The following is a 24,317-nucleotide window of genomic DNA, read 5'->3' on the forward strand; positions in this document are numbered from 1 at the left end:
TGGTTCCCTGTAACTTGGCTTCTCGCAGCGAGGGAACCGCCAGAAGGCCCTCAGCACTGGACCTCAGTGTCCGGGCAGAACGATGGAGGTGGAGACGCTCCTTCAGGTATACTGGACCGAGGCCGTTTAGGGCTTTAAAGGTCAGCACCAACACTTTGAATTGTGCTCGGAAACGTACTGGGAGCCAGTGTAGGTCTTTGAAGACCGGTGTTATATGGTCTCAGCGGCCACTCCCAGTCACCAGTCTAGTTGCCGCATTCTGGATTAGTTGTAGTTTCCGGGTCACCTTCAAAAGTAGCCCCACATAGAGCGCATTGCAGTATTCCAAGCGAGAGATAACCAGAGCATGCACCACTCTGGCGAGACAGTCTGAGGGCAGATAGGGTCTCAGCCTGCGTACCAGATAGAGCTGGTAAACAGCTGCCCTGGACACAGAATTGACCTGTGCCTCCATGGACAGCTGTGAATGCAGAATGACTCCCAGGCTGCGCCCCTGGTCCTTCAAGGGCCTTAAAAACTTCCCTAAACAGGGCTGCCTTCAGATGTCTTCTAAAAGTCCTTGACATCTAATGGGAGGGCAACTTCCTATGTTCCTATATATGTTTTCATTGCCAGGTTAAGTTCTGAAGACCTCAGTACCTTCTCAGTAGTGGCTCTGTCCCTATGTTCCTCTTTTGGTTTGTTACTGTCGTTCCTGCTGGACTCACTGGGCCCTTAATGTAATTGAGCAGTGCTTTTCTTAAAACAATTGCTTAAGAAACAGGTTGTTGTTGCTGTTTTTAAAATAAAGGTATGGATATTTCACAATGAAAGCTTCAGAAAGAGGTTGAAGTGAACCGCAGGTGGCTTATCAGAAAATCAGTTATTGCGTATGTTACTACTGTGGAAATTCTAATTTTGGTGTTTTACAGAAATTTTACAGCATTGTATTTTGGAAACACAATGCTTGTTGTTATTGTTAAAATTTTAATAATTTTTTTTTAAGAATCATAGTAAAAAATAGAAATACTAAAATACAGAACAGAGGTCCAATACTGCATCAAATTAATATTCTAAGAAAGCTCAGTGAAACAGAAATGTTTTCAGCGGTGATAACTGCAATATTGCTGGTACACCAGGGAAAAGTCAAGACACTTGCCATTTTCAGCAGGGAGTTCATTTGCTTCTGCACCTTAGTAGCACTGCTAGAATTTTCAGAATATTGCTGCTTGCAAGGGTACTTCCAGGTTACCTGTTTATTGAGCATTAACCCTTGATACATTTTCAGGGAGATTTAATGAGCATTTGGTCTAATCTGCACAGACGTCAGACGAAATTGCAGGAAAGCAAGTATTATCCTGTACTTCGCAGTGGCTTTTCCCAGCCCTCTCCATATCACAAAAACTCTGACCTTTGGGACAAGGTGCTTTGTTGTGCAAAACCTCCCAAGCTGCTGTAATTGTGCAACCTGAATTTCTTGGTATATGACTGCATCCCATCCAAAAACAGTCTGGTTGTGTTAGAATAGATTTATGAAAGATTTAGAAAACTTATCGATTAGAATATTTGTGTGAGATTGTATGGGAAAAATACAGAAAAACAGATACAATCTTGCTTAAAATGTATATAGGAAGTGCAGTGTAAGCAATGGAAGTCAATCAATGAAATTTTATTATTGAGATATTTGTAGAATAAATTTGGAAGAAATTCCTCCAACTTTTCTTCTTCTTCTTCTTCTTCTTCTTCTTCTTTCTTCTTTCTTCTTTTCTTCCTTTTTTCTCTTTTGTTCTTTATATATATATGTGCGCTTATCTGAAATATGTATGTACGGTATGTATGTATGTATTTGCAATATTTTGCTTATATTGTAATAATTATGTTAAATAATTTTTTTTAAAAAAAACAGTCTGGAAGCGCCTTGATTTAACAGGGAGAAGAAGACAATGCGAAATTACGGTTCATATTATTTGGGTCTCTTGCCATCGCTAGACACGATGGCAAACTCTTGCTGCTGGCGCTGTGAAAACGACCACTGCTGTTTTAAGTTTTTGCCTGACACACCATGTTATAGCTCTTTAGAAATCTACTCCTCATCCACACATTACTAGGTTGTGCATCAACGTTATGGTTTTCATAATCAGTTTTTTTTTTCAGGTTCCTGACAGCCTCATCCCCAGCACATCCTACTCAATTGGTCCACCTGTATGAACAATACTTAGGATTTATGCTTAGCAGGTGCAGGATTGTTTTGGACTTTCTCGGTGTTGATGCCTGCTGCAGAGGGGATGCTGGGGTTGCTACTGCTTATTGTAAACCCTGTATCATTCACCAATACACAAGTAATTTTCCAGCTGATTTTGACTGCCATACTGTTTGTTTTAAAAAAATGTAATTAAATTTTTAAAATGAGATCTTTATGGTGTGGCTCTCCACCAAAAAACTGGCACCTCTCCATTTGCATAGACACACTCCCACCAAAGTGCCAATTCCATCTATGAGAAGCCCATGATTGGTACATGCAACATGCTTTAGATTTGTAATGTACGTATTTGTTTATTGAATTTATACCCATGAGAAGCGCATGATTGGTAAATGAAACATGCTTTAGATTTGTAATTGTACATAAAATGAAAGGGTTTAAGGTCAGTGAGAAGGAGGAGGATTGGTTTGAGAAAATACTGAATTATTTGGGCAGGTTAGAACAATTTGGGGCAATTAAAATGTTGGAAGTTAAATACAGTGGTACCTCGGGTTAAGTACTTAATTCGTTCCGGAGGTCCATTCTTAACCTGAAACTGTTCTTAACCTGAAGCACCACTTTAGCTAATGGGGCCTCCTGCTGGCACCTCGCCGCCGGAGCACGATTTCTGTTCTTATCCTGAAGCAAAGTTCTTAACCTGAAGCACTATTTCTGGGTCAGGTCTGTAACCTGAAGCGTATGTAACCTGAAGTGTATGTAACCTGAGGTACCACTGTAAACCTTGTGGAGGGAGGAGTGTTAGAGCTGTACATATAGAATTGTACATATGGTTGATTTGAATATGTTATTATTGATTATGTATACCCAGTGTATCAGCCGCCTGGGGGTTTTCACTGTTTGTTTTCACTGTTTGTGTTTTGGTTGTTGGTAAAAAAAAAAAAGATTAAAAAAATTTATTTGTAATTGTACGTATTTGTTTCTTGAATTTATACCCTGTCCTTTATCATCAAATGATACTGGGGTGGGTCACCATAAACACGTAACAAATAAAACAAGATTAGAAGTCTCGATATACAACCCAATAAGAGACTCCAACACTCCACTGTTAATCAAAATGCCTGGTAGAAGAGGAAGCTTCTTAGTTGGCACTGAAAACTATTCAATGTAGTATGCTTGTTTATGAATGGGATTTATACCTTGCCATTCATCCTAAGGTCACAAGGCTACATCAAAGATAACAGCAAAGGACCATATTCACCTAACTGGTCCCATGTAAGACGGTCACCTGCCAGGGATTCATAAGCTGTGGTTCCTGCCTTCCAGGGGGGTTGGAATAAATGACCTTTGGGGTCCCTTCCAACTCTACAGTTCCATTATTCTAAGAACTTCTGCTAGCAAAATGGGACCAATTGTATTTGCTGGATTGATTTCCATTCCAGACATGGGATGAATAAGCAAACATTTCCTGCAGGACTTGATCTGCTTCCGCAGGGCCTGTAAGACAGAGCTATTCCGCCTGGCCTTCAATTTGAATTAGCCTGATCCTCTATTCCCTTTCCTCTTCTATGAAGAAACCTTTCTGGGACCCCACATTTAAATTCTTCCCTGGTCTCCATGCTGGCCCCAGTAGGACCAACTTGGCCAGTTAGCCCTGGTGATCATTCAATGTCTACTGACTGGGTTTTTTATTTTTCCTTTCCAAAAATGAGCCGCCCTGAGCTTGGTTTTTAAACCGGGAAGGGCGGGGTATAAATGAAAATTTCTTTCTTTCTTTCTTTCTTTCTTTCTTTCTTTCTTTCTTTCTTTCTTTCTTTCCACACACTCCTGTTTCTGTTGGAATCTTCCAACATCCTCAGCTATTCCTTTTAGATGATTCTTTTCTTTTGGTAGTACTATGTTTATTGAATATTGCCTTTTTTGGTCACCTTGAATGCTTGTTCAAGCGGACAGGGCATAAATACCCGGAAGGGGGCTTTATTAAAGCAGGAACAGGAAACAAGCATCGTTGAGCATTTGGTGACATGTAGTGGAAATATACTGGGGAGCTGAAATGGGCCCAGAACTTAGTTACTAAGTCCATCAACCTTTTACATCAACCCTATCAACTCTATCCCCATGGCATACAAAGTATGCAGGAACTTGACGGTTTCTGAGTGAAACTTTGAATGGGGAGCCTTGTTCATTATGAAAGATTTTTGTAAGTCAATGGAAAAAAAGTTTGCTGGATTCTTGTTAATGTTCTATTGTCCTTTTTCGGATAACTCTTGTGCCAGAAAAAAATGCCTCTGCTGCTTACATCGTGCACGATCTATATGACTCCTCAGCAATGTTACTAATCACTTTATGCATATTTATGGTGGGGTGCAATTTGTATATGTGTGTGTGCCTGTAGTTTTACTGCCTTACAAAAAGGAGCACTTATCTAACCCCCCAGATGCTTATGTTGATTATGCTTAGAAGACGAGGGATAAATAAGGAGGTAGAGTTGCCAATTACTGCAAGATGAAATCTATTATCGCTGCAACAACATCCCCACTTTCCACAATCATACCTTTATATTTTACCCATCTCTCATTTCCTTGTGGGGAAATTAAAGAAGGTCAGCATATGTGTACTGAAAAGTTAATGTCAATAGACCATTTAGAGCATGGTGTTGCCAAGCATGTAGGATGAGTTAGGGAGAGGTACCAGAGGAAGCTTCTACTTTTAAAGATGCTGTCTAGAAAAAAAAAAAGCAGAGACATCACCTTGCCAACAAAGGTCCGTATAGTAAAAGCTATGGTTTTCCCAGTAGTGATGTATGGAAGTGAAAGCTGGAATATAAAGAAGGCTGATTGCCGAAGAATTGATGCTTTTGAATTATGGTGCTGGAGGAGACTCTTGAGAGTCCCATGGACCGCAAGAAGATCAAACCTATCCATTCTGAAGGAAATCAGCCCTGAGTGCTCCCTGGAAGGACAGATCCTGAAGCTGAAGCTCCAATACTTTGGCCATCTCATGAGAAGAGAAGACTCCCTGGAAAAGACCCTGATGTTGGGAAAGATGGAGGGCACAAGGAGAAGGGGACGACAGAGGATGAGATGGTTGGACAGTGTTCTCGAAGCTACCAGCATGAGTTTGACCAAACTCCGGGAGGCAGTGGAAGACAGGAGTGCCTGGCGTGCTCTGGTCCATGGGGTCACAAAGAGTCGGACACAACTAAATGACTAAACAACAACAACAACCAGAGGAAGCAGGTATTAGGTGGAGACATGTCACAGCAAACCAGCCCCTACAATGAGAGCAAAGAAAGAAAATGATGCCCATTCCCATTTATCAGAACTATCTTCCATTTTAGATGCCGTGCTCCCTGGGAAATGAGTGTTGTCCTTCCAAGTACACGAGATTAATTGGCAGTAATTGAACACAGTTTGGAGGCTAATTATGTAAAAATTGATATTAAAGAATACTACCAAATTGATGGAGTTTAGCAGTTCATATTTAGTTTTACAAATTGCATGAGTTGAGAGGCAGCAGTAAGAAACAATAAAAATCCACTGAGAGCTGCTAAAGCAAATTAAGGTTTACTAGTCCTTTGAAAGACAAATGATCCAAGCGCTTGTAATGTAGGGAGGGCAGTAAAAATTGTTCCTGACATTTACTATAGATTTAAAATATCAAATGGTTGCAGATGCCATATGTTGAACACATTTCATTTTTTCCCCCTCCCCTTTGAGGATAAATGCTGCTTTATTCCAAAGGACAGCGAGGAAGGAAGAAATCTGAGACAAGAACTTCTGGATCCAGGTTTCTGGTGCTGCGGCAGAAATATCTTAAGATCAATGGTTTTCAAAACATGCGTTAAGGAAAGCTGGGGTTCCTCCAAAATTCATCAGTCAATTCAAGAAAGTCAATAAGAACAGAGTAGCATCTCTGAGGGAGGGACCTTGGCTCAATGGCAGAACAGAAGCTGTCCATTTAGCTCTCCCAGCTTCAATCTCCAACATCTCCCATTTTTAAGAATGGGAGGTGACAAGAAAGAACACCAGATAAACACGGGCAGTCAGAGTCATTGTTAGCTGGCATAGATATTAAGTTCTGTATGTTTGACTTTTTTAAAAATTTGCTGCTTGCTTGCTTGCTTGGTTTTTTTAACACAACAACAACAACAACAAATGTTGGCCTGTTTTAGTGTGCTGTATGTTAAACTTGTGCTTCTTTTTTCTATACACTTGCAAACCACCTGGGAATCAACATTGATGGAGTGGAACATGATTACTGGCAGGTGCACTCCCAGGTCCCAAATGCCGGCATTTCCCACCATTCCCCTAATTCCTTGAAAAAGACCATTCCAACTCTCATCAGCCCTGGCCAGCATAAACTAGAGAGCCATAAGTTTCCCATCCATGAATTAAACTAAGGTATCATGCTATTATCTACCATATAGGAGAGAAAAAAATGAGAGTGGTGCTATCACCTGCCATATGGAAAATGGCTATTACTTATTTTTATAATAGCCTGAATCGCTGGCTAAAGAATAGAAGTTGTCAGCTGGGCTCACTCAGTGCATTCTATGCACCTATGCTCAGGCAATTATATCTCCCCTACCTGTCCACATGTAAGGAATTGTGAGCTGTGGGAAGGTATGACATGGGTACAGCACAGCCACAGACTGAGATGAAGATGAAACCCATGAGCACAGCTCACATTGACCCCAAGGGCCATACTTAACAGAAACTCAATGGGGAAGTGGTTGTCCCATTATGGCTCGGCTGAGCACATAAGGAGAGCTGGGTTGAAATAGCTTCTGGAAGAGATCTCAATTTACTGGTCAGTGCAGTTATTATGCAGGCAGGGGCATCAGCCAGTCCTGTGTCAGGAACCAAGTGGAAAACACTGGTGGACAGAGACAGGCACTTCAGCACCCTGGACAGAGACAGGGAGTAGGTTACTTGTTCGTAAGAATGTAAGAAGACTACTCTTGTGCTTGAATCCTACTTGCATGCTTTCCCCAGGCATCCGGTTGGTCACTATGAGAACAAGGTGCTGGACTAGATGGGCCATTGGCCTGATCCAGCAGGCTTTTTGTGTTTTTATAAACATGTATCACAATACTCCAGCACTTCAGGAGGTCAGACTCGATAATCCAACTCTACAATTCTAAGTCCCTAATCAAAATGCAACATCGTTCCATCACATCAAAGCATTTTATTGTGTGACAAAAACACATAATACAGCCATCAAAATAATTCATCTACATGTACACTACATAACACTGTACATTCGTGCTACACAAAATTAATCTAGTTCAGTTGGTAGAACATGAGATTCTTATGGGTCATGGGTTTGAGCCCCACATTGGTCAAAATATTCCTGCATTGTATGGGCTTGGGCTTGATGACCGCCGTGGTCCACTCCAACTCTATGTTCTATGATTCCATGATACACAACCTCCATATACACCTCCCAAAACAATCTCCTTGCACCCACCACATCACTCCATTCACTCCATTCTTGCTTCAGTTAAACACTCCAATAATGAATAACAATAACAAGGATCCCAAAAGAAAAGATAGACAAGGACTGGAAGGTGTTTAAAGGATATTTGCAAAATCATATTGAAAAATCAGAACTCCTATTAGAATAAATAAGTCCCGTTATAAATACTGAAATACTAAATAAGATGGATAACAATGTGTAACAGAAAAAAGAAGCAGAAAGTTGGTTTAAAAGTGTGTGAAAGAAAGTAATAGAAGTGGAAAGAAATCGCAATTGAGTAGATTGGAAGTCTAACGCAAGGATGGGGTGAGAGGTGAGGGATGGGGGTGGGAAAAGGAAATATGTGTGGGATTGAGTGTGAGTATGTATGAATATTTTTAAGGACTGTATGAAATGTATGTTTGTATATTCGCAATATGTCTGTATTAATGTTGAATTATTTTAATAAATTAAAATTTATTTAAAAAACAAAAACTAACCAATAATTTGGTGCAGTAAACTTGTGCCACTGGCCTTCCTAATTTGCTTGGCCCCTTTTCTGATCTATCAGAGTCATGACTGAGGTAGGCAGCACAACAGAATTGTGTTATGAGGTTTTTTTTTGTACTTTTATTGATTTGTCTTTTGTGGATCCCCTGTAACTTAAGAGAATAGTCTGGGCCCAGTATTTACTGGGTGAAATGAGGGCTATTGAGTCTAACCAGCACACCATACAAACTGTTTGTATATGTCTCTACAGGGGAAGATCAGTGACAGCAGACAAGCAAATCTGGAAGAAATGATCCCGGTTAAACAGTATGCGGGCAAAGGAGATATCACTGAAGGCAAGTTGCATTCCTTCCTTGCCGTAGGTCTAGGAGAGCTTCCTACATCCAACACTGTCCTCATATGGTGAGATTCCCTACCCACACCACCACCAGAAGCCAATGACATGTAAGGTGGGCACTGAAACTCACGATCTCACAGAGGGTGGTAGCCAAATAAATTAATTGCACCAGCAGAATAACTTCGCCTTTGAAAACGGAAGTTTCCCTCCTCTCCTCCTCCTGGGCAAATCCGCCACAGGTGGTTGTGAGAACACCCCAAACAAATGTAGGGAGTGTGGATGGGAAGATGGAGGCAGAAAGTCCCATTGCATAAGCAGAAGTTGTTCCGCTCTTCAAGGAGTTACTTAGTGATACTTTGGATGCAATACAATGTTTTGTCATGTTTTAAGTGTTCCTAGGGGGAAGGAGTTGGGACGCGGGTGGCGCTGTGGGTTAAACCACAGAGCCTAGGACTTGCCGATCAGAAGGTCGGCGGTTCGAATCCCCGTGATGGGGTGAGCTCCTGTTGCTCGGTCCCTGCTCCTGCCAACCTAGCCATTCAAAAGCATATCAAAGTGCAAGTAGATAAATAAACGGGAAGGTAAATGGCATTTCCGTGTGCTGCTCTGGTTCGCCAGAAGCGGCTTAGTCATGCTGGCCACATGACCCGGAAGCTGTACGCCGGCTCCCTCGGCCAATAAAGCGAGATGAGCAATGCAACCCCAGAGTCGGCCACGACTGGACCTAATGGTCAGGGGTCCCTTTACCTAGGAAGAAGGAGAGGAACAATATTTCTATAGTTCAGTAAAGGTCTGTATAGCTGAGTGGCTAAGCAAATGTCATACCTACACAAGACTGCAGAATCAGGCCTTTGCAAACTCCAGCTCATGCAAAACCTGTCTGAAACTGTGGCAAGCTGCTGCCAGTCAGTGTGGACAACATGGAGCTGGATAGACAAATGGTGTGACTTTGTATAAGGCAGCTTCTCATGTTCCTTTCAGGGAGTATATTCACTATTACAGCCATGCCCAGCTTTGGTACTAGTGAAGGAATCAAGTCTGAAAACTAATGGTATAGAAGAAAGATAATTACTTTATTTAATAAAAGCCTCAGCAACATGCTTTTTATATTAAAAAAGAAACAAATATTAGAAGTTTTAATAAAAGAATACAATGCACGGTTGAATAAAAGATCTGCTACGGGTAGACAATTTTTGCCTACTAAAGTAGCTGGAAATTTTACTGCTAGCAAAAACTGGATGATGGCTTTTATTGGCATGAGATGTAGGACAAAGAAAAACTAACGAAGTTATAGGTCCCAGCACTCTAGGAAAAGTACATGTGCCATGTAAAAACTCCATGGAAGCCGAGAGAGAAACCAAAAGCCAAGTCTGACCAGATGGTAAAATTGGATGTTACTGAATGACGTCATAGAACAGACTGATCTGTATAATGAAACCAAGCAAGCCAGAAGTTTTTTTAGAGTCCAGGAAGACATGAATGGAAGTGGTGCATGAAAGAAAAGCACTCTCCTTTGAGAATGCTTTTGAGGACATCATGTCTAGACTCCAAATGTTAAGAGGCTTTTCCATTTTGAATTCAGACCGAAGACTATAGCAAGCCAAGCTCTGGGGTAAATATGCTGAATTCTGTGCTTCCTTCCAACAACCACTTTTGTGAAGCAATTTAGGAGTGTATCTGAAAGGGGCACCTGGAAACTGTCGGTTGAGTCTATCGATGTCTACCCATGCAAGGAGTCCAGCCCAACAGGGATGGATCCCTGAAGAACCTATAATGCCTGAGAGAGATGTTCTCTAGCCAGAAAGGCAGGCAACATACAAGTCTAGGGCTTGAACCTAGAACCTCATGGCTGAAAGTCAGACGTTGACTTGGACTATGTGTGCCCAGTCACAGAAGGGGATACTGGTGAGGCATGCAACATTACGCCTTGTGATTGGTAGGCTGTTTGAAGCATCAGGAATGGCTAGGCCAGGCATGTCCAACAGGTTGATCGCGATGGATAGATCACTGCCTGATTTTTTTATACTGGGTGTTGATTGCAGTTGCTTGGAAGTTGGACATGCCTGAGCTAGGCCATAAGTTCTTGCCTGGTCGAGAGAAGTGTCTTAGTCCTGGCTCCAGATATCACACAGTCCTTTGGTCTGAAGGACTCAGTTTAGCTGACCAGGGCCTTTGCCTGCTCCTGACAGGTATATCTCCCTAGTCCAAAGCACATAGCCAAAGAAAAAGAAGTAGAAAGTCAGGCAAGAGTTTGATACCAAGGACAACAAAGCAGGCCCTTACAGAAGAGCAACAGCTACTGCTTCCTAGCCTGCCATTAGCCTTTTCCTGCTTCTTTAAATAGGACTGCTGGGAGTTCACTGGAACCAAACCTGGTACTTCGCAGTTGTCAAGACAATACGTGCCAAAGTGCAAGGCAGGGGGTGAATCTCGATGGCCACAGGAGATGTCAACCAAGTTGCACGACTGTGTGCTAAGACTTTTGTATAACTGCTTTTAGCTTGTGATGAACTCTGCTCAAACCACATTCCCAGTTTGTTCCACTTTGGCTGTGTGAATGGATCAGCTTGCAAGACAGCAATATATCTAATAACAATAGGCTTATAGTGCAATAGCAATGGTGCTTTTGTCTAATCAGCAATGTAGCCCTTTCCATCCCAAGGTTCTTTCTATCAGCTTGCCCTTCTCAAAACATACCATCAGTATTTTCTTCTTCTTTTTAATATTGTGGTTTAGTTAGAAGCCTCTTTATTTTTTAAGACTTATTTTACTGTAGCATTATCACAGCTTAATTTTCATGCAGTTTAATCACATTGGGTTATAAACTAAAATATCTCGGTACTTATGGTAGCATCTAGTGGAACCTACCCATTTGCTCCTTTTAGTACCCCTGACTCATCATCTTACTCTATATTCATTCATCAATGTTTTAACAACCGTTCTAAAAAATGTGATGTGATAGATAATTTGTCTAAACATGCTTGGCTTTATTCTCTCTCTCTCTCTCTCTCTCTCTCTCTGTGTGTGTGTGTGTGTGTGTATGCACAAAGCCATTGGGGGAGCATGCTTACTAGGAAGTAAATCCCACTAAACTCAGTGGGGACCTACTTCAGAGTAGGAATCAACTGCAATTCTTTTCATTCTGTAGCAGTTTCCAGCTTTGTAGTTCTTCCATTTATCCTGAAAACAACCCTAGGAGGTCGATTGTGCTTAGAGCCTGAGCTGTCCAAGACCACCCCCAGCTGAGAAGGGCTTTCTGGCTGAGCGAGGCCTGGAAAAAGAAAAACTCCTACATCTAAAAAAGTGAACACACAATCCACCACACCGCAGGGTCATGGACTTCATCACACAATCCATTTTTTCCCTAAATAGATCTTCAGAGAGAGAGAAAATGCATTCAAAACACCATCATTTGAAATGCTGCCACAGTCTCACCTCCTTCCATCAGACAAAGGGGAAAGGGATCATTTCTTCCAGTCCCCTCCCCCCACTTTCAGGCTGAGCACAGGGAACAGCTCAAAGCTAGGAGTTCCTTCACTGCCTTCTCTCCCTACTGATTCCCAGAAATTTTCTTCCTCTCTTTCTTGAGAAGGGGAATAGCTCAATAGCACAGCATGAGCTTTGCATACAGAAGGTCCTAGGTTCAATATCCAGCATCTCCAGATAGTTTTATAGGTCTGAAATCCTAGAGAGTCACTGTTGTTGTTTAGTCGTGTCCGACTCTTTGTGACCCCATGGACCAGAGCACGCCAGGCACTCCTGTCTTCCACTGCCTCCCGCAGTTTGGTCAAACTCATGCTGGTAGCTTCGTGCACACTGTCCAACCATCTCGTCCTCTGTCGTCCCCTTCTCCTTGTGCCCTCCATCTTTCCCAACATCAGGGTCTTTCCCAGGGTGTTCTCTTCTCATGAGGTGGCCAAAGTATTGGAGCCTCAGCTTCAGGATCTGTCCTTCCACTGAGCACTCAGGGCTGATTTCCTTAAGAATGGATCGGTTTGATCTTCTTGCAGTCCATGGGACTCTCAAGAGTCTCCTCCAGCACCATAATTCAAAAGCATCAATTCTTCGGCGATCAGCCTTCCTTATGATCCAGCTCTCACTTCCATACATCACTACTGGGAAAACCATAGCTTTAACTATACGGACCTTTGTTGGCAAGGTGAGTCACTAGAGGTGTGGAAACTTTGGCCCTTCAGTTGTTGAGGGCCTACAGCTCCCACCACCCCTTGACCACTGGGGATCTCCCTTGAACCATTTGAAGCTAGATCCCTAGATTATTATATTGGTTACACCTTGCTCAAACAGTTACCTGGGATGCACATGCCATAGGGAGAACTGGGGGAAGAACTAAACAAAACATTTCCCAGTGGATTCTATTTCTGCATTGATGATTCTTTGAAAAGCCTACGTAAGTATACAGACAAAGGAATTCAAAAGCTACCTGGAGAGTTCTGGCAAATGAAAGAATAAAACTTGAAGATTGGAATGCTGAATTTTAAACCTGGATGAGAGAAAATCACTTTAGTCTGATAACCGGATTACATAGAACAAAAAAAGGAGAGAAAATTAGGAACTGAAGAGCATAAAATTAAGGTGGAATGCAATTTGAACAGTAAGTACATGATGCAGGCTTTTATATTCATCTCCCCCTCCCAGTGTCCAACTAATTAACATTACAGTCAAAATGAAAGAGCCCAAACTTGTAAATATCTTTTTTGCTAATGATGTTGTCTTTTTAATCATCTTCACATTCAAAGACTTTTCTTTATTCATTTAGAGCTTTACAAATCAAAAATTGTTTTGCTCCATTTCTTAAAATGTTTTCTCTTAAGCTATGAATTTGGAATTTTTCATTTGATTTTCTGGGTTTTTACAACTACCCTTGTGAAATCATGTATTGTATCAATTCACGGGATCTTATTTTTGCTGCAGAATATATTTTGTACATGATAATGGGATTTAATTCAAGCAACCTTATTCATTTAGGAAGGTCAATCCATCTGCTCATATTATTCATATTTAAGATGCACTTTACATAAAAATACAACAATCACAACCCAGTATTTTATCTGAACTACATTTATCATACATATACACAGAAAATACAAAATAAACAATGATTACGTAATGGAAATGTGTTGAAAAAACAATGCTGATATGCTACTGGAATACTGTAACATTATTAAGAATTATATCACACAAGTGAAGTAATGAATGGACAGAAACTCATTTCACTTACAATGCGCCTTGTCCAGCGTCTTCTCTAGGTATAGATTGGAGTGGGGAGACCTTCTTTTAGCTCAAGAGTCCTATCCCTGGGCTTCTGCTGAAGAAAGGGTGGGACAAAAGTGCAATAAATAAAATTATTTTTGTCACCCACACATTCCAGTTTCTGGTTTCTTAAACTGCAGTGCCCTGAACTGGACACTATGGAAGAATGAGGTCTGACCAAAGCGGAATAGAGTGTTACTTTTACTTTTCATGATCTGGACGCTAAACAGTGGTACCTTGGTTGTCGAACTTATTCTGTTCTGGGAGTCCGTTCAAATCCCAGAACGGTTCGGAAACAAAGGCATGGCTTCTGATTGGCTACAAAAGCTTCCTGCACTCAGTCGGAAGCCGTGTCGGTCATTCAGCGTCCCAAAAAACGTTCACAAACCAGAGCACTCACTTCTGTGTTTGCAGCTTTCGGGAGCTGATTTGTTCCGACAAATAAGCCGTTCAACAGCCAAGGTACCACTGTACTTCTGTTGATGCAACCTATAACTGCATTAGCCTTAATAGGTGAACTAATACCAGTGTACTGGAAGAAGCAAAGGTCACCAGTGTCAAAGCAATGATTCGTCAGCATCAACTTCATTGGACTGGTCATGTTGTGCGGATGCCTGATTATCATCTTCCAAAGCAGCTACTCTTTTCTGAGCTTAAAAATGGAAAGCATAATGCTGGTGGTCAACAAAAGAGGTTTAAAGACTCTCTCAAGGAATTTTTTTTTTAAATGTAGTATAAACACCAACAATTGAGAAATACTTGCCTGCGAGTGCTCCAATTGGAGAACAGCCTTTACCAAAGGTTTCATGCACTTTGAAGACACTCAAACTGAGGGCGCAAGGGAGAAACGTGCTAAGAGGAAGGCACGCTTGGCAAATCCACACGGTGATCAACTCCCGCCCGGAAACCAATGTCCCCACAGTGGAAGGACATGTGGATCCAGAATTGGCCTCCACAGGCACTTATAGACTCATTGTCAAAACCTTGTTTATGGAAGTCAATCTTACGCAGCTACGAGTGATCGCCAAAGAAGAAGAATAGCAACCACATCACCCTGCTGACACATGTCTGGCTTCTGGCCTACTAATACACCCAGATCCTGTTCACAAGGACTGCTATCAAGCCAAGTGTCACACATGATTTTATTTGACAATTCTTCCAGTACAAACGGACTTCCCTCTTCTCTCCCTGCAGCCTCCTCCACCTGCTCCAGAGGACGGGGGGGGGGGGTAACCACCAAAAGAGATTTGGAAGGTGCAGGAGACCTGCAGGGAAAGGAGAAAGAAAATCCCATTGTGCAAGCAGAAGCCTTTGTGCTAATGAGACAACTTCGTTGGGATACAATGCTATATGCCAAACTTGGCATTTTTCTGTGTTGAAATTAATTTCGTTTGGCCCAGTTCTACATCCTATCTTGAATCTATTTTTAAAACACAAGAACGGAGAGATTTACAGGCAGTAGTGGAAGTTTTTTTCTTTTTTTATATAAAAAAGATGCCGTTATGATGGTTTAGAAATATCATACTGAGGATGAATTTTTAAGAAGGGTGGGAACAGGAAAATAGGAATTATGAGCCAAAGCTCTATTTTAGAGATTCAGACCACCCCCGCCAATCATTTCTGAAGGGGAAAACCTTCAGCGGACAGTCTGGAAAACCTCCAAGTATTTTCAAGGTTTGAAAGGGATTAACAGCATCCTTTTGGGCCTTCCAAATCAGTACAGCATATGGATTGGTCTGGTCTTCCAGTGTTGTCAATGTCTGTAATGGGAATATTTTTTGTAATTCAAGATGTAAATGAGGCATTAGAGAACCTATGTACTTTATGTGTAGAAGATAACTGATTTATATGGTTGCTTTTGGACGCCTGCCAGGAAGAAATAATTCTAGGGAGCCAAGATCGTGTTTTGCATATGTGCGCAGATGAAAAACTCAAGGCCACTTGATGTTATTTTTAGAGAAAGAGGTCTGAACATTGGAATAGCTAGCAGCATGCAGGCCTGTGCGTCCTCCATGATCCTTTGCTAGCGCAGAAATTCTTACAGGAGACAGAATTCAGCATCCATGTGAATCCTAAAATATTTTTTAAAATGGAAAGAGCAAGTTTCTAGTCCCTATAGCTATGACAATTGGCTTAAAGATGTACAGGCAACACCTGATGGAACCTCAGAAAGTGGGGAGCAGTGGAGGTGGGTTAAGAGACCTTTGTGCCTGAGTTCAACACATTGAATAAAAAAACCCAACCCCAACTAAATACCTGGTCATATTCTGCCCTTTAATCTATTCCCTGAAGTGGGCTGTCTCACTCAGCCTAACTGGTTGTTATGTACTGAGTTGAATAGGATCCAAACTGCAGCAGTCTGATTGGTCCTAGAACAATAGGATCCAAAAGGCAGCAGTCTGATTGGTCCTAGAACAATAGGATTCAGAATGCAGCAGTCTGATTGGTCTTAGAACAATGCAGCAGTATGATTGGTTGGCAGGAACCACCCAATCATGCTCCAGATAGAAGTGAATCCACAACCTGATTGGCTTACAGTAGAATTCCAGAATTAGCCAATCATGTGCAGCCCATTGTGCAAATAATGTATATAAAGCAGATACTTTGAGGGGACATTCATTCATTCCTCCTCACCACTATGAGCTGAATAAAGAGCATGAAATCACTTTGCGACTCTGAGTATATTTCACTGGTCAAGAAATTGCCTTATATAGAGTCCGGCCAATTAGTCAATCTAGTTATGCAAAGAAACATAATTCCCCAAATCTAGATTACGGTAGGGTTGCCATATTTCAAACAGTGGGAAAGTTTTTAAGGAAAATCGCCAAAAGCGACATGGGTTGCCATACATCCGGATTTTCCCAGACATTTTTAGCAATTTTTGGCCGGACACTGCTTCCGAGTGTAGTATTCTGGATATGTCTGGGAAATTTCAGGCGTATGGCAACCCTTCAATTCTTAGCCTGAAACTGTTCTTAACCTGAAGCACCACTTTAGTTAATGGGGCCTCCTGCTGCTGCCATGCTGCTGGAGCACGATTTCTGTTCTCATCCTGAAGCAAAGTTCTTAACCTGAAGCAATATTTCTGGGTTAGCGTAGTCTGGAACATGAAGCGTATGTAACCTGAAGCGTATGTAACCCAAGGTACCACTGTAATAATTTTTCTCTAATTAAACACATTAACTTCGCCGTTCCAGCGAAGTCCAATAATTTTATCAACCATTCCTCCACAGTAGGTGGGGTTGGATATTTCCATCTTTGCGCATATCACAATCAAGCCTGTGCATACCTACTCTGAAGCCCCAGAGTTCAATGGGACCTACTCCCAGGTAAATTGTGTATATAAGTCGCCCTTAATTCAAGGAGAACTGCAGTTTTTACTGCAGTTATCTTGATATTTTTCATAGGTGTGTGTGCATATTATATATAGTATTAACTTTCCCAATGTTTGTTTTGAAGTGATTGTTTTTTTCTGTATGTCTTTAATTGTTCTCATTTTTCTCTGTAAAGCAGCCTTGAGTCCCTGTCAGGGGAAAATGTGGGGTATAGTAATAGTAATAGTAATAAAAATAATTTCTTATTAGACGTGTGCAGGGCTGCACCGAAATACAGCGCGAGCCTATATTTAACTACAGCCCCGCCAAAAAGCTGGCGGTAACTTATTTGTCACAACTGGTGACTGACTCAAAATAAGGCGTGGCTTTTCCCCAGCCCCGCCCCTCCACTCTCCTCCGCGCGCGCGTTCTGCCCAATCACAGTTAGCGGCGGGAGGCACGGGGCGGATTCAAAACGAAACGGATTCCAACCGTCCCTGACAGAACGCAGAACGGCGCGCGCGATGGGCGTGACCATCTCTGACCCCGCCCCCTACTTCCTCCCGTTCCACTCTTGGCCTTTCTTTCGAGCTGAGAGGGAACCGGTGTGGGACGCGCGACGTTGTCAGTTGCTTCTCTCCGGGGCACGCGCATGCGCCGCGCCCAACCCTCCCTCCGCAAGGGAGGGGGGAAGCGAGATTGCGCCTGCGCGTTTGTGGTAGAATGGTTCGGCGGCGGTTAAAAAAGCACGTCTGCGCGTGAGGAGAGGGAAAAGCGAGCGGGCGGGAAACAGTAGTAATAAGAATAGTAATAATAATAATAATGGCTGCCGGTGTTGGGTCGCTGCTGCGAGAGTGCCCGCTCCTCCTGCCCCAGAACCGGGAAAAGAGCGTCTATGAGGGCTTCGTCACCGCCCAGGTACTGAGACGCTGCACCCCCCCACCCCAAACACACAGGAAAACGTTTAACGTGCAGCTTTACCTGAGAGTAAGGTCCCATTCGCCCCGAGGAAACAAGTGGCAGGGGTAGTGTGGACGACCTCGGGGCGGGGGGGGGGGAGAGAGGGGGGCCTTACTCGCTACTTTTCTCCTCACAACAATCCATAGCTGTCAACTTTTCCCTTTTCTTGCGAGGAATCCTATTCGGAATAAGGGGATTTCCCTTTAAACGTTGACAGCTATGCAACAACCCGGCGAGGTTGGCCGGGAGCTTCGTGGCTGAGGGAGGATTCGAACCCGCGTCTCTCGCGGCATAGGACGAGGGCAAGGCGGAAGAGCAGGCTTCGTAATAGGCTTAAAAGGTGTGGGGAAGCATTTCTCTGCCTGAGAGCAGCTGGTTTCTTCAGCTTGGTGGTCGCGGATCCAAGGCAGGTCGCCATGGCTTCCTGCCTTAGAAGAATCGCAGGATTGGAAGGGGTATCCGAGGGCCATCTAGTCCAACCCCTTGCAGTGCAGGGTGGTGACCTGCCTAGGGTTGGGCTAGATGACCCCTGTGCCCCATTTCAAAATTTACAGTTCTGATTCTGTGCAACAGGAGCACACACACACACCCCAGCATGCATGCCCAGGAGGTACAAAGCGGGTCTCAAAAAGTTGAAGGTACCTGCAAAGTTCTGCGTTGTCATTATGGTTTAATGACATTGTTGCTTAATAAATTTATCAGTCTTTTTTGGGGGGAGGGGCTGCCACAGCAGCTCAAAGCGACTTAATTTTTTTTGAGGGAATTCATGCAGGACGAGCTCGTGCCCCCCCCCCCGAAAAGCATCTGAATGCAAATCAGAAATAATAATCATTTAGGTTAGATAAACAAATTGCCTGATCTGATACAGTGGTACCTCAGGTTAGAGACGCTTCAGGTTACAGACTCCGCTAATCCAGAAATAGTACCTCGGGTTAAGAACTTTGCTTCAGGATGAGAACAGAAATCGTGCAGCGGCGTCGCAGCGGCAGCAGGAGGCCCCATTAGCTAAAGTGGTGCTTCAGGTTAAGAACAGTTTCAGGTTAAGAACAGACCTCCAGAACGAATTATGTTCTTAACCCGAAGTACCACTGTATATGATTGTTGTGTGGCACCACCTTTGGAACTCCCTGCCTGTTGACATTAGGCAGGTACTACACTGCCTTCAGAAACCTTTTCTGTTTGGGCAGGACTATACAGACACATGATTTGGTTACATATCTATCTTTTAAAATTTGTTTTAGATGCTGTATTGTTTTTTTTACCAGTTTTATAATGTTTTAAATATATTTTTATTTCATTTTAAAATTCATTTTTATAACAGAAGTTTTTGCCACCCTAGGTTCCTTTGGGAGGAAGGTTGGGATATAACTTAAATAAATACATACATTAGTACTACTACTATGCCTTATTAGTTGCATCTCACAATCCAGTTTAACAAACAAATATTAGTAACTTTCACAGTACAGTAATAATGATGGGCTGGATGGACAAGTAGGCTTGTTATAACTAGAGCAGGAAAGAAGAGAGCTCTTGTTTAATTTTCAATTTATTTATTTGTTATTATTGTAGTTATTTATGCTCCACCTTTTGGGAATGCATATCCATTCCAGGCAGTTTACAAATACATTAAGCTACATTTTAAATAACCACAGTTAACAATGCTGTTAGTGTTAAAATGTAGTCTTGCCTGCCAAAAGGGTAGTTACAGTTAAAAAGAACACACACACACACACACACAACAATAAAGCGCATGGAGAGAAATGGATACAAGTCTGAGGATACCAGAACAAAGAAGTGAGCTGCAAAATAAGTTCTTTAACCAGTTGCTGCCAGGCTGACCTTCCTGATGGTTTTGACTGGATAGAAGTGCTGCAACTGACCCAGTGGAGTTTGACCCCCTGGCTGGTGTTGGAGGCTAGAGTATGCTTCCTTTCTGTTCTGTAGTATCAGGGCAACTGGAGCAGAGCCTTCTTCTGTAAGAAAGATGCAACAGAATGAGGTGGCAGAATGGACTATATCTCTTCAAACTGCATTAAAATTGGGGTGAGCTTTGCAATTGAATTCAGTAGGCACAGGATTCCACCCTTAAAATCGTTAATGCACTGACAGCTGTATTATCTGAAACAGAACTTTCTTGAGAAATTATGTTTAAGCAAAGGAGTAGCTGGCTGCACACAAAGTGCTGTCGAATGTACAAAGAGAAGATAGGGAAAAAAGAAAGCAACACCTCTTCACCCCCAGTTAAAGCAGAGTTATCAAAGCTATTTTATATCTAGAATTTACAACATTTGCGTATGGCACCATATTTTTCTGTAGGAGATTTTCTTTTTAAAGGTGTTTTTTAAAGTACCTTTCAGTGCTTTAATGAAACACTGAATCATAGTTATTTGACCTTTACAAAAGGTCAGAATTACATCTGCTTTTTATTTTATAAAAAAGGCCATTTAAATGTAATAGAAGTGAGAGTTACAATATACTATGAAGGTAAAGGTTATGGGGTACATTAATTGTGTTTCTGTATTCTTCATTATGACAGTTTCTTGAAATGTCCGTTCCTTTGTACAAATGCTGAAAATAATTAATAACTATGATAACTGCTTCTAAACTTAGTTAAAATACTTCCCTGATCAGAGATTTTTGAACTGTGTTGGGGAGACTTGACACCTTCATTTGTTTCCCAAATTTGGCCAATAGCATCCCTTATTATGATACTTAATTGAAAGAGTACAGTTACACCTTTAAGATGAACTGAAATTATTTTACTGAAACAGCATGAGCTTTTGTAGGCAATTACCTACTTCATCAGATGCTAGAGTGGAACTGATTAGAAATTAGTCCTTATTAGAAAGAAGATCCTTTCTGCCCATGACATTTCACACTGCTTTAGCCAAGACAAAATGTGTGCTCTGGGAAGTCCTGGTAACTTGCTAAAAAGTGAGTGCAAACTACAGGCCCTGACCAATGCAAGTCATGAAATTATTAACCAACTTTAGTTGATTTTCCAGTTAGAATGTTAGACCACATGGAACCACACAAGGTTCAAGAAATGACAGAATTTTTTATAGCTATTTCTATGTATGGACACTATTTTTCTCTCTTGAGAGTGAAGAGAGGAAGGGAGGCAAATACACCATCAGGGCCTCTGCCAGTCCCTTTGTGAAAACGAAGAAGAGTGCTGGGAGAGGGAGTCTGTGGTGTTTTTTTCCATCTGCTGAGCACTGGATGGGAGAATTGTAAGCCTCCCTGACTGCCTTGTCAAAAACCCAGTGTATCAAATAAATAAATAATATTTGCAACCTGCAAATGCTCTATTATAGGTCATTCAGTGGCCTACAGCTCTAGCACATCATAGGAAAATTGAAACAAGATCCTGCTTTAGCTTCCATGCAAATTAATGTGTTTTCCCATTTGTGGAATAGTCTACATGGAATTCTATATAGTAAGAGTGAACTCATTCTCCATGAATGGATCCAAATGTGATCAAAATGGTACCTCCTATGTATAAGAGAAAGGTGTCAGAAGACTTGAGGGAACCCCATGGTATGCAGACCTAGAGAAAAGCTTCAGGGGGCAGGAAGAGAACCCCAAAACAGTCCAGTAAAGGCTAAGCAAATGCGGAATGGTGCTGAAATATAGCATCCCAGAAGAGGGCATGGCTGACTGGCTGCATCCTTGAACAGTGAGGATTCTAAATGTATTACTTGGTTGCCCAGCATGGTTAGTATCCTAGGCATGCGTCTTAACCCTTTGCATCTTTTAGATTCACTCCCCCCTTGGTTGTGAAAAGCGGGAGTGTTTCATAAGCATGTCAGAAGAAGCAAAACTTGGTGTATGCTAGCTGCCCTTGCTAATAGAAAAACTTGCCTTCAATGACTGGAAGGTGTAAGAATGCTAAGTAACAACATAAGGAAAGACCTGCCAGAAAGCTAACAGTAACTGCAAGCATGCATATTGGTCAACTCTAATTGAATTCATTTTTCCAATTTAACAATTGAAGAAGAAGCACAGTAGCCTAGGAAAAAACTAGAGCATGGGACTTTTTCTTTGGATTCCCGCCCCGGCCCCCCGGCCCCAGGTTTTCAAGTGAAAAACAGTGTAAATTGGGGAAAACACTGAAAAAAATATGACACCCCACCCATTTGCAATGAGTAAAATTTTAGCCAGAATGTATAATATGAAGGTTTTTATGTAAGTCAATTTTCAGCATTAGAGAATAATAATTTCCATATATGCTATAGATATATATGTCATTCAAACCCATTACTATTTCTGCACCTAAAGGGTGCTTCCATTTTCATGAGAGAGGCAAAAATGTCCTTGATTGCTTCTGAAGTGATGTTTGTCTTTGGATAAACTTGGATCTAATTTAAGATATGCTGGAAGCAAGTGTCCTATGTCTGTCCTTTTGACCTGACTTCTTTCTTGGAAATGACCTTTTTACCTCTCCTCAAATCCATTGTGACAGGGCACCCTGGTACGTACTCTGAAACAAGCAGCTCCTTGTCCTGCCTTGCTGGAGGATAAAATGGTCAGGAGGCACTGCAAACCTATATATGTTTTTATGGGAGTAAGTTCCATCAAAGAGCATGGGCCTTCTGAGTAAGCATAAGTAGGATTGCTCTGTAATAGTGCAATCCTATTACTATGTCTGCTACTTCAGTATGAAGTAAGACAAACTTCAAGATATCCAAGTCTTCTGTAAATGTTAGTATTTATAATTCAAATTGCAGAAGAGCTATATACTCCTAATCAATTAAATACTTCTCTTGTGCAAGCATTCATTTTTTAAAGGTATAGGATTTGCAGCCTAAATTTCATAAGCATACCAAATAGTACAATTTTATTTCAAAACCGTTGAAAATTATGCAACTTGCATATATTTCAGTTTCCACCAACATTTCCATAGTCCCCCATTTTCATTTGTTTCCCTCTATGACTTCAACATTTCCAGAATTTTTACATTTCTGTCAGTATAGTTTCTCATTCTGCTTGGCAAATTAAGAAATCTGGCTCCTGATCCACAGTGTGGACATCACTATATTGTATTGTACATGCTTGAGTTCTCATCCTGTAAGAATTCTGAATAATGCAAGCCACTTAAAAAGGGAAAGGGGGAAAGACACTCCTATTGATTTTATGAGAAGTGAAGCAGACTTGCCTGAATCACTTCAATATTATAGAGAGATAAAAGAATGTGGGCTATATTAAGATATGGCCTTTCCACACAATGAGAGGCAAAATGTTTCCCAACCACATCTCATCCGTTGTAAGATTTTTCTACAGTATTCAATCTGGCAATGGATTGATGTCCCTTCAATGTGATGTGGGGCTCGGGAGGGAGAGAGAATAACTGCTACTATTTCTGTCTTCTGCCTTCACTTTAAAAAGAGTGTTATCTTGTGCAACTTCCAAAGAATTTAAGATTTTTTAACCCCAAACATTTAAAACCATGGGGCAGTTAGGGTTAGGAAGTAAATAAAAGAAGATCACACAGTGGTGCAAAAATTTGAAGTGTCTGTAATACTTGCACACCTGCATTTTCCACATCAACCACTTATTTATAGACCACTTATATGACAAATTTCTAAGTAGTTTTGAACTATAAAAAGTTTAAGAAAACCACTTAAAACCACAGTTAAAACTGTAAAATCAGAAGTTCAATTCAGTGGACTGCTTATCTAAGCTGATGGGGCCTCCTGTTTCAACAGGGAAGGCATTCTGTTGCTGCCAACAGTGTTATGGCATGCCCTCCCTGCTGAAATATGAAAAAGCCTTCTGTTACCTCATGCTAATAACTGTCAGGCCACAGCAAAATGAACCAAGTTCCATTAGATGATTGTAGTGCCCTTACCAGTGAAGAGGAAGGCAGTTTTTCAGGTAATCTGGTCCATGGTTATTTAGGGCTTTATATGGAAGTATCGCAAGTTAAAAGTGGCTTGATGGTTATAGGCAACCAGAGCAGATTCCTCAGCCCTGGTGTGACATGTGCCTGATAAAGAGCACCACTTAGCACCCAGGCTGCAGTATTCTGCATAAGCAGTAGCCTCCTGACCAACTGCCAAGGAAGCCTCACACAGAGCACATTACAGTAGGCCAAACGTGAGGTTGCCAGTGCTTGTGTCACAGTGATCAAGTTATCCCTATCTAGGAGAAGGTGCAGCTGATGTAGCAGCTGAAACTGATGATAAGTGCTTTTTGCCACAGACCACTTGGCCAAAAATAGTTCCAAGAGCATCCCTGAGCTGCATACCTGGTTTTTTTTTTCAGTGGGAGTGTCGGACCATCTAGG

The 24,317-nt window shown here is 41.8% G+C and overlaps 1 protein-coding gene and 1 long non-coding RNA gene across 4 annotated transcripts in view; one reads left to right on the plus strand and one right to left on the minus strand.

Moving 5' to 3' along the window:
- Positions 1-1,597: 1,597 nt before the first annotated feature.
- On the minus strand, positions 1,598-16,067 carry LOC309366096. The gene is made up of 3 exons (XR_014166499.1): positions 13,723-16,067; positions 12,925-12,984; positions 1,598-1,791 (listed from the first exon to the last, which is right to left on the minus strand). It is a non-coding gene; the product is annotated as an uncharacterized lncRNA (long non-coding RNA).
- A 1,734-nt stretch (positions 16,068-17,801) lies between these two features.
- The window catches only part of FANCL (FA complementation group L), a 46,342-nt gene continuing 39,826 nt past the window's right edge, over positions 17,802-24,317 (plus strand). The window contains exon 1 of one of the 3 annotated variants that reach the window (XM_081904288.1): positions 17,802-17,986. In XM_081904288.1, coding sequence (XP_081760414.1) covers positions 17,891-17,986 — 96 coding nt within the window. In that variant the 5' untranslated portion in view covers positions 17,802-17,890. The remainder of the gene's footprint in view (positions 17,987-24,317) is intronic. The other 2 variants (XM_081904286.1, XM_081904287.1) reach the window with 2 other exon arrangements.

This window comes from Podarcis melisellensis (assembly GCF_964234715.1).
Source record: "Podarcis melisellensis genome assembly, chromosome: 3".
Lineage (NCBI taxonomy): Eukaryota > Metazoa > Chordata > Lepidosauria > Squamata > Lacertidae > Podarcis > Podarcis melisellensis.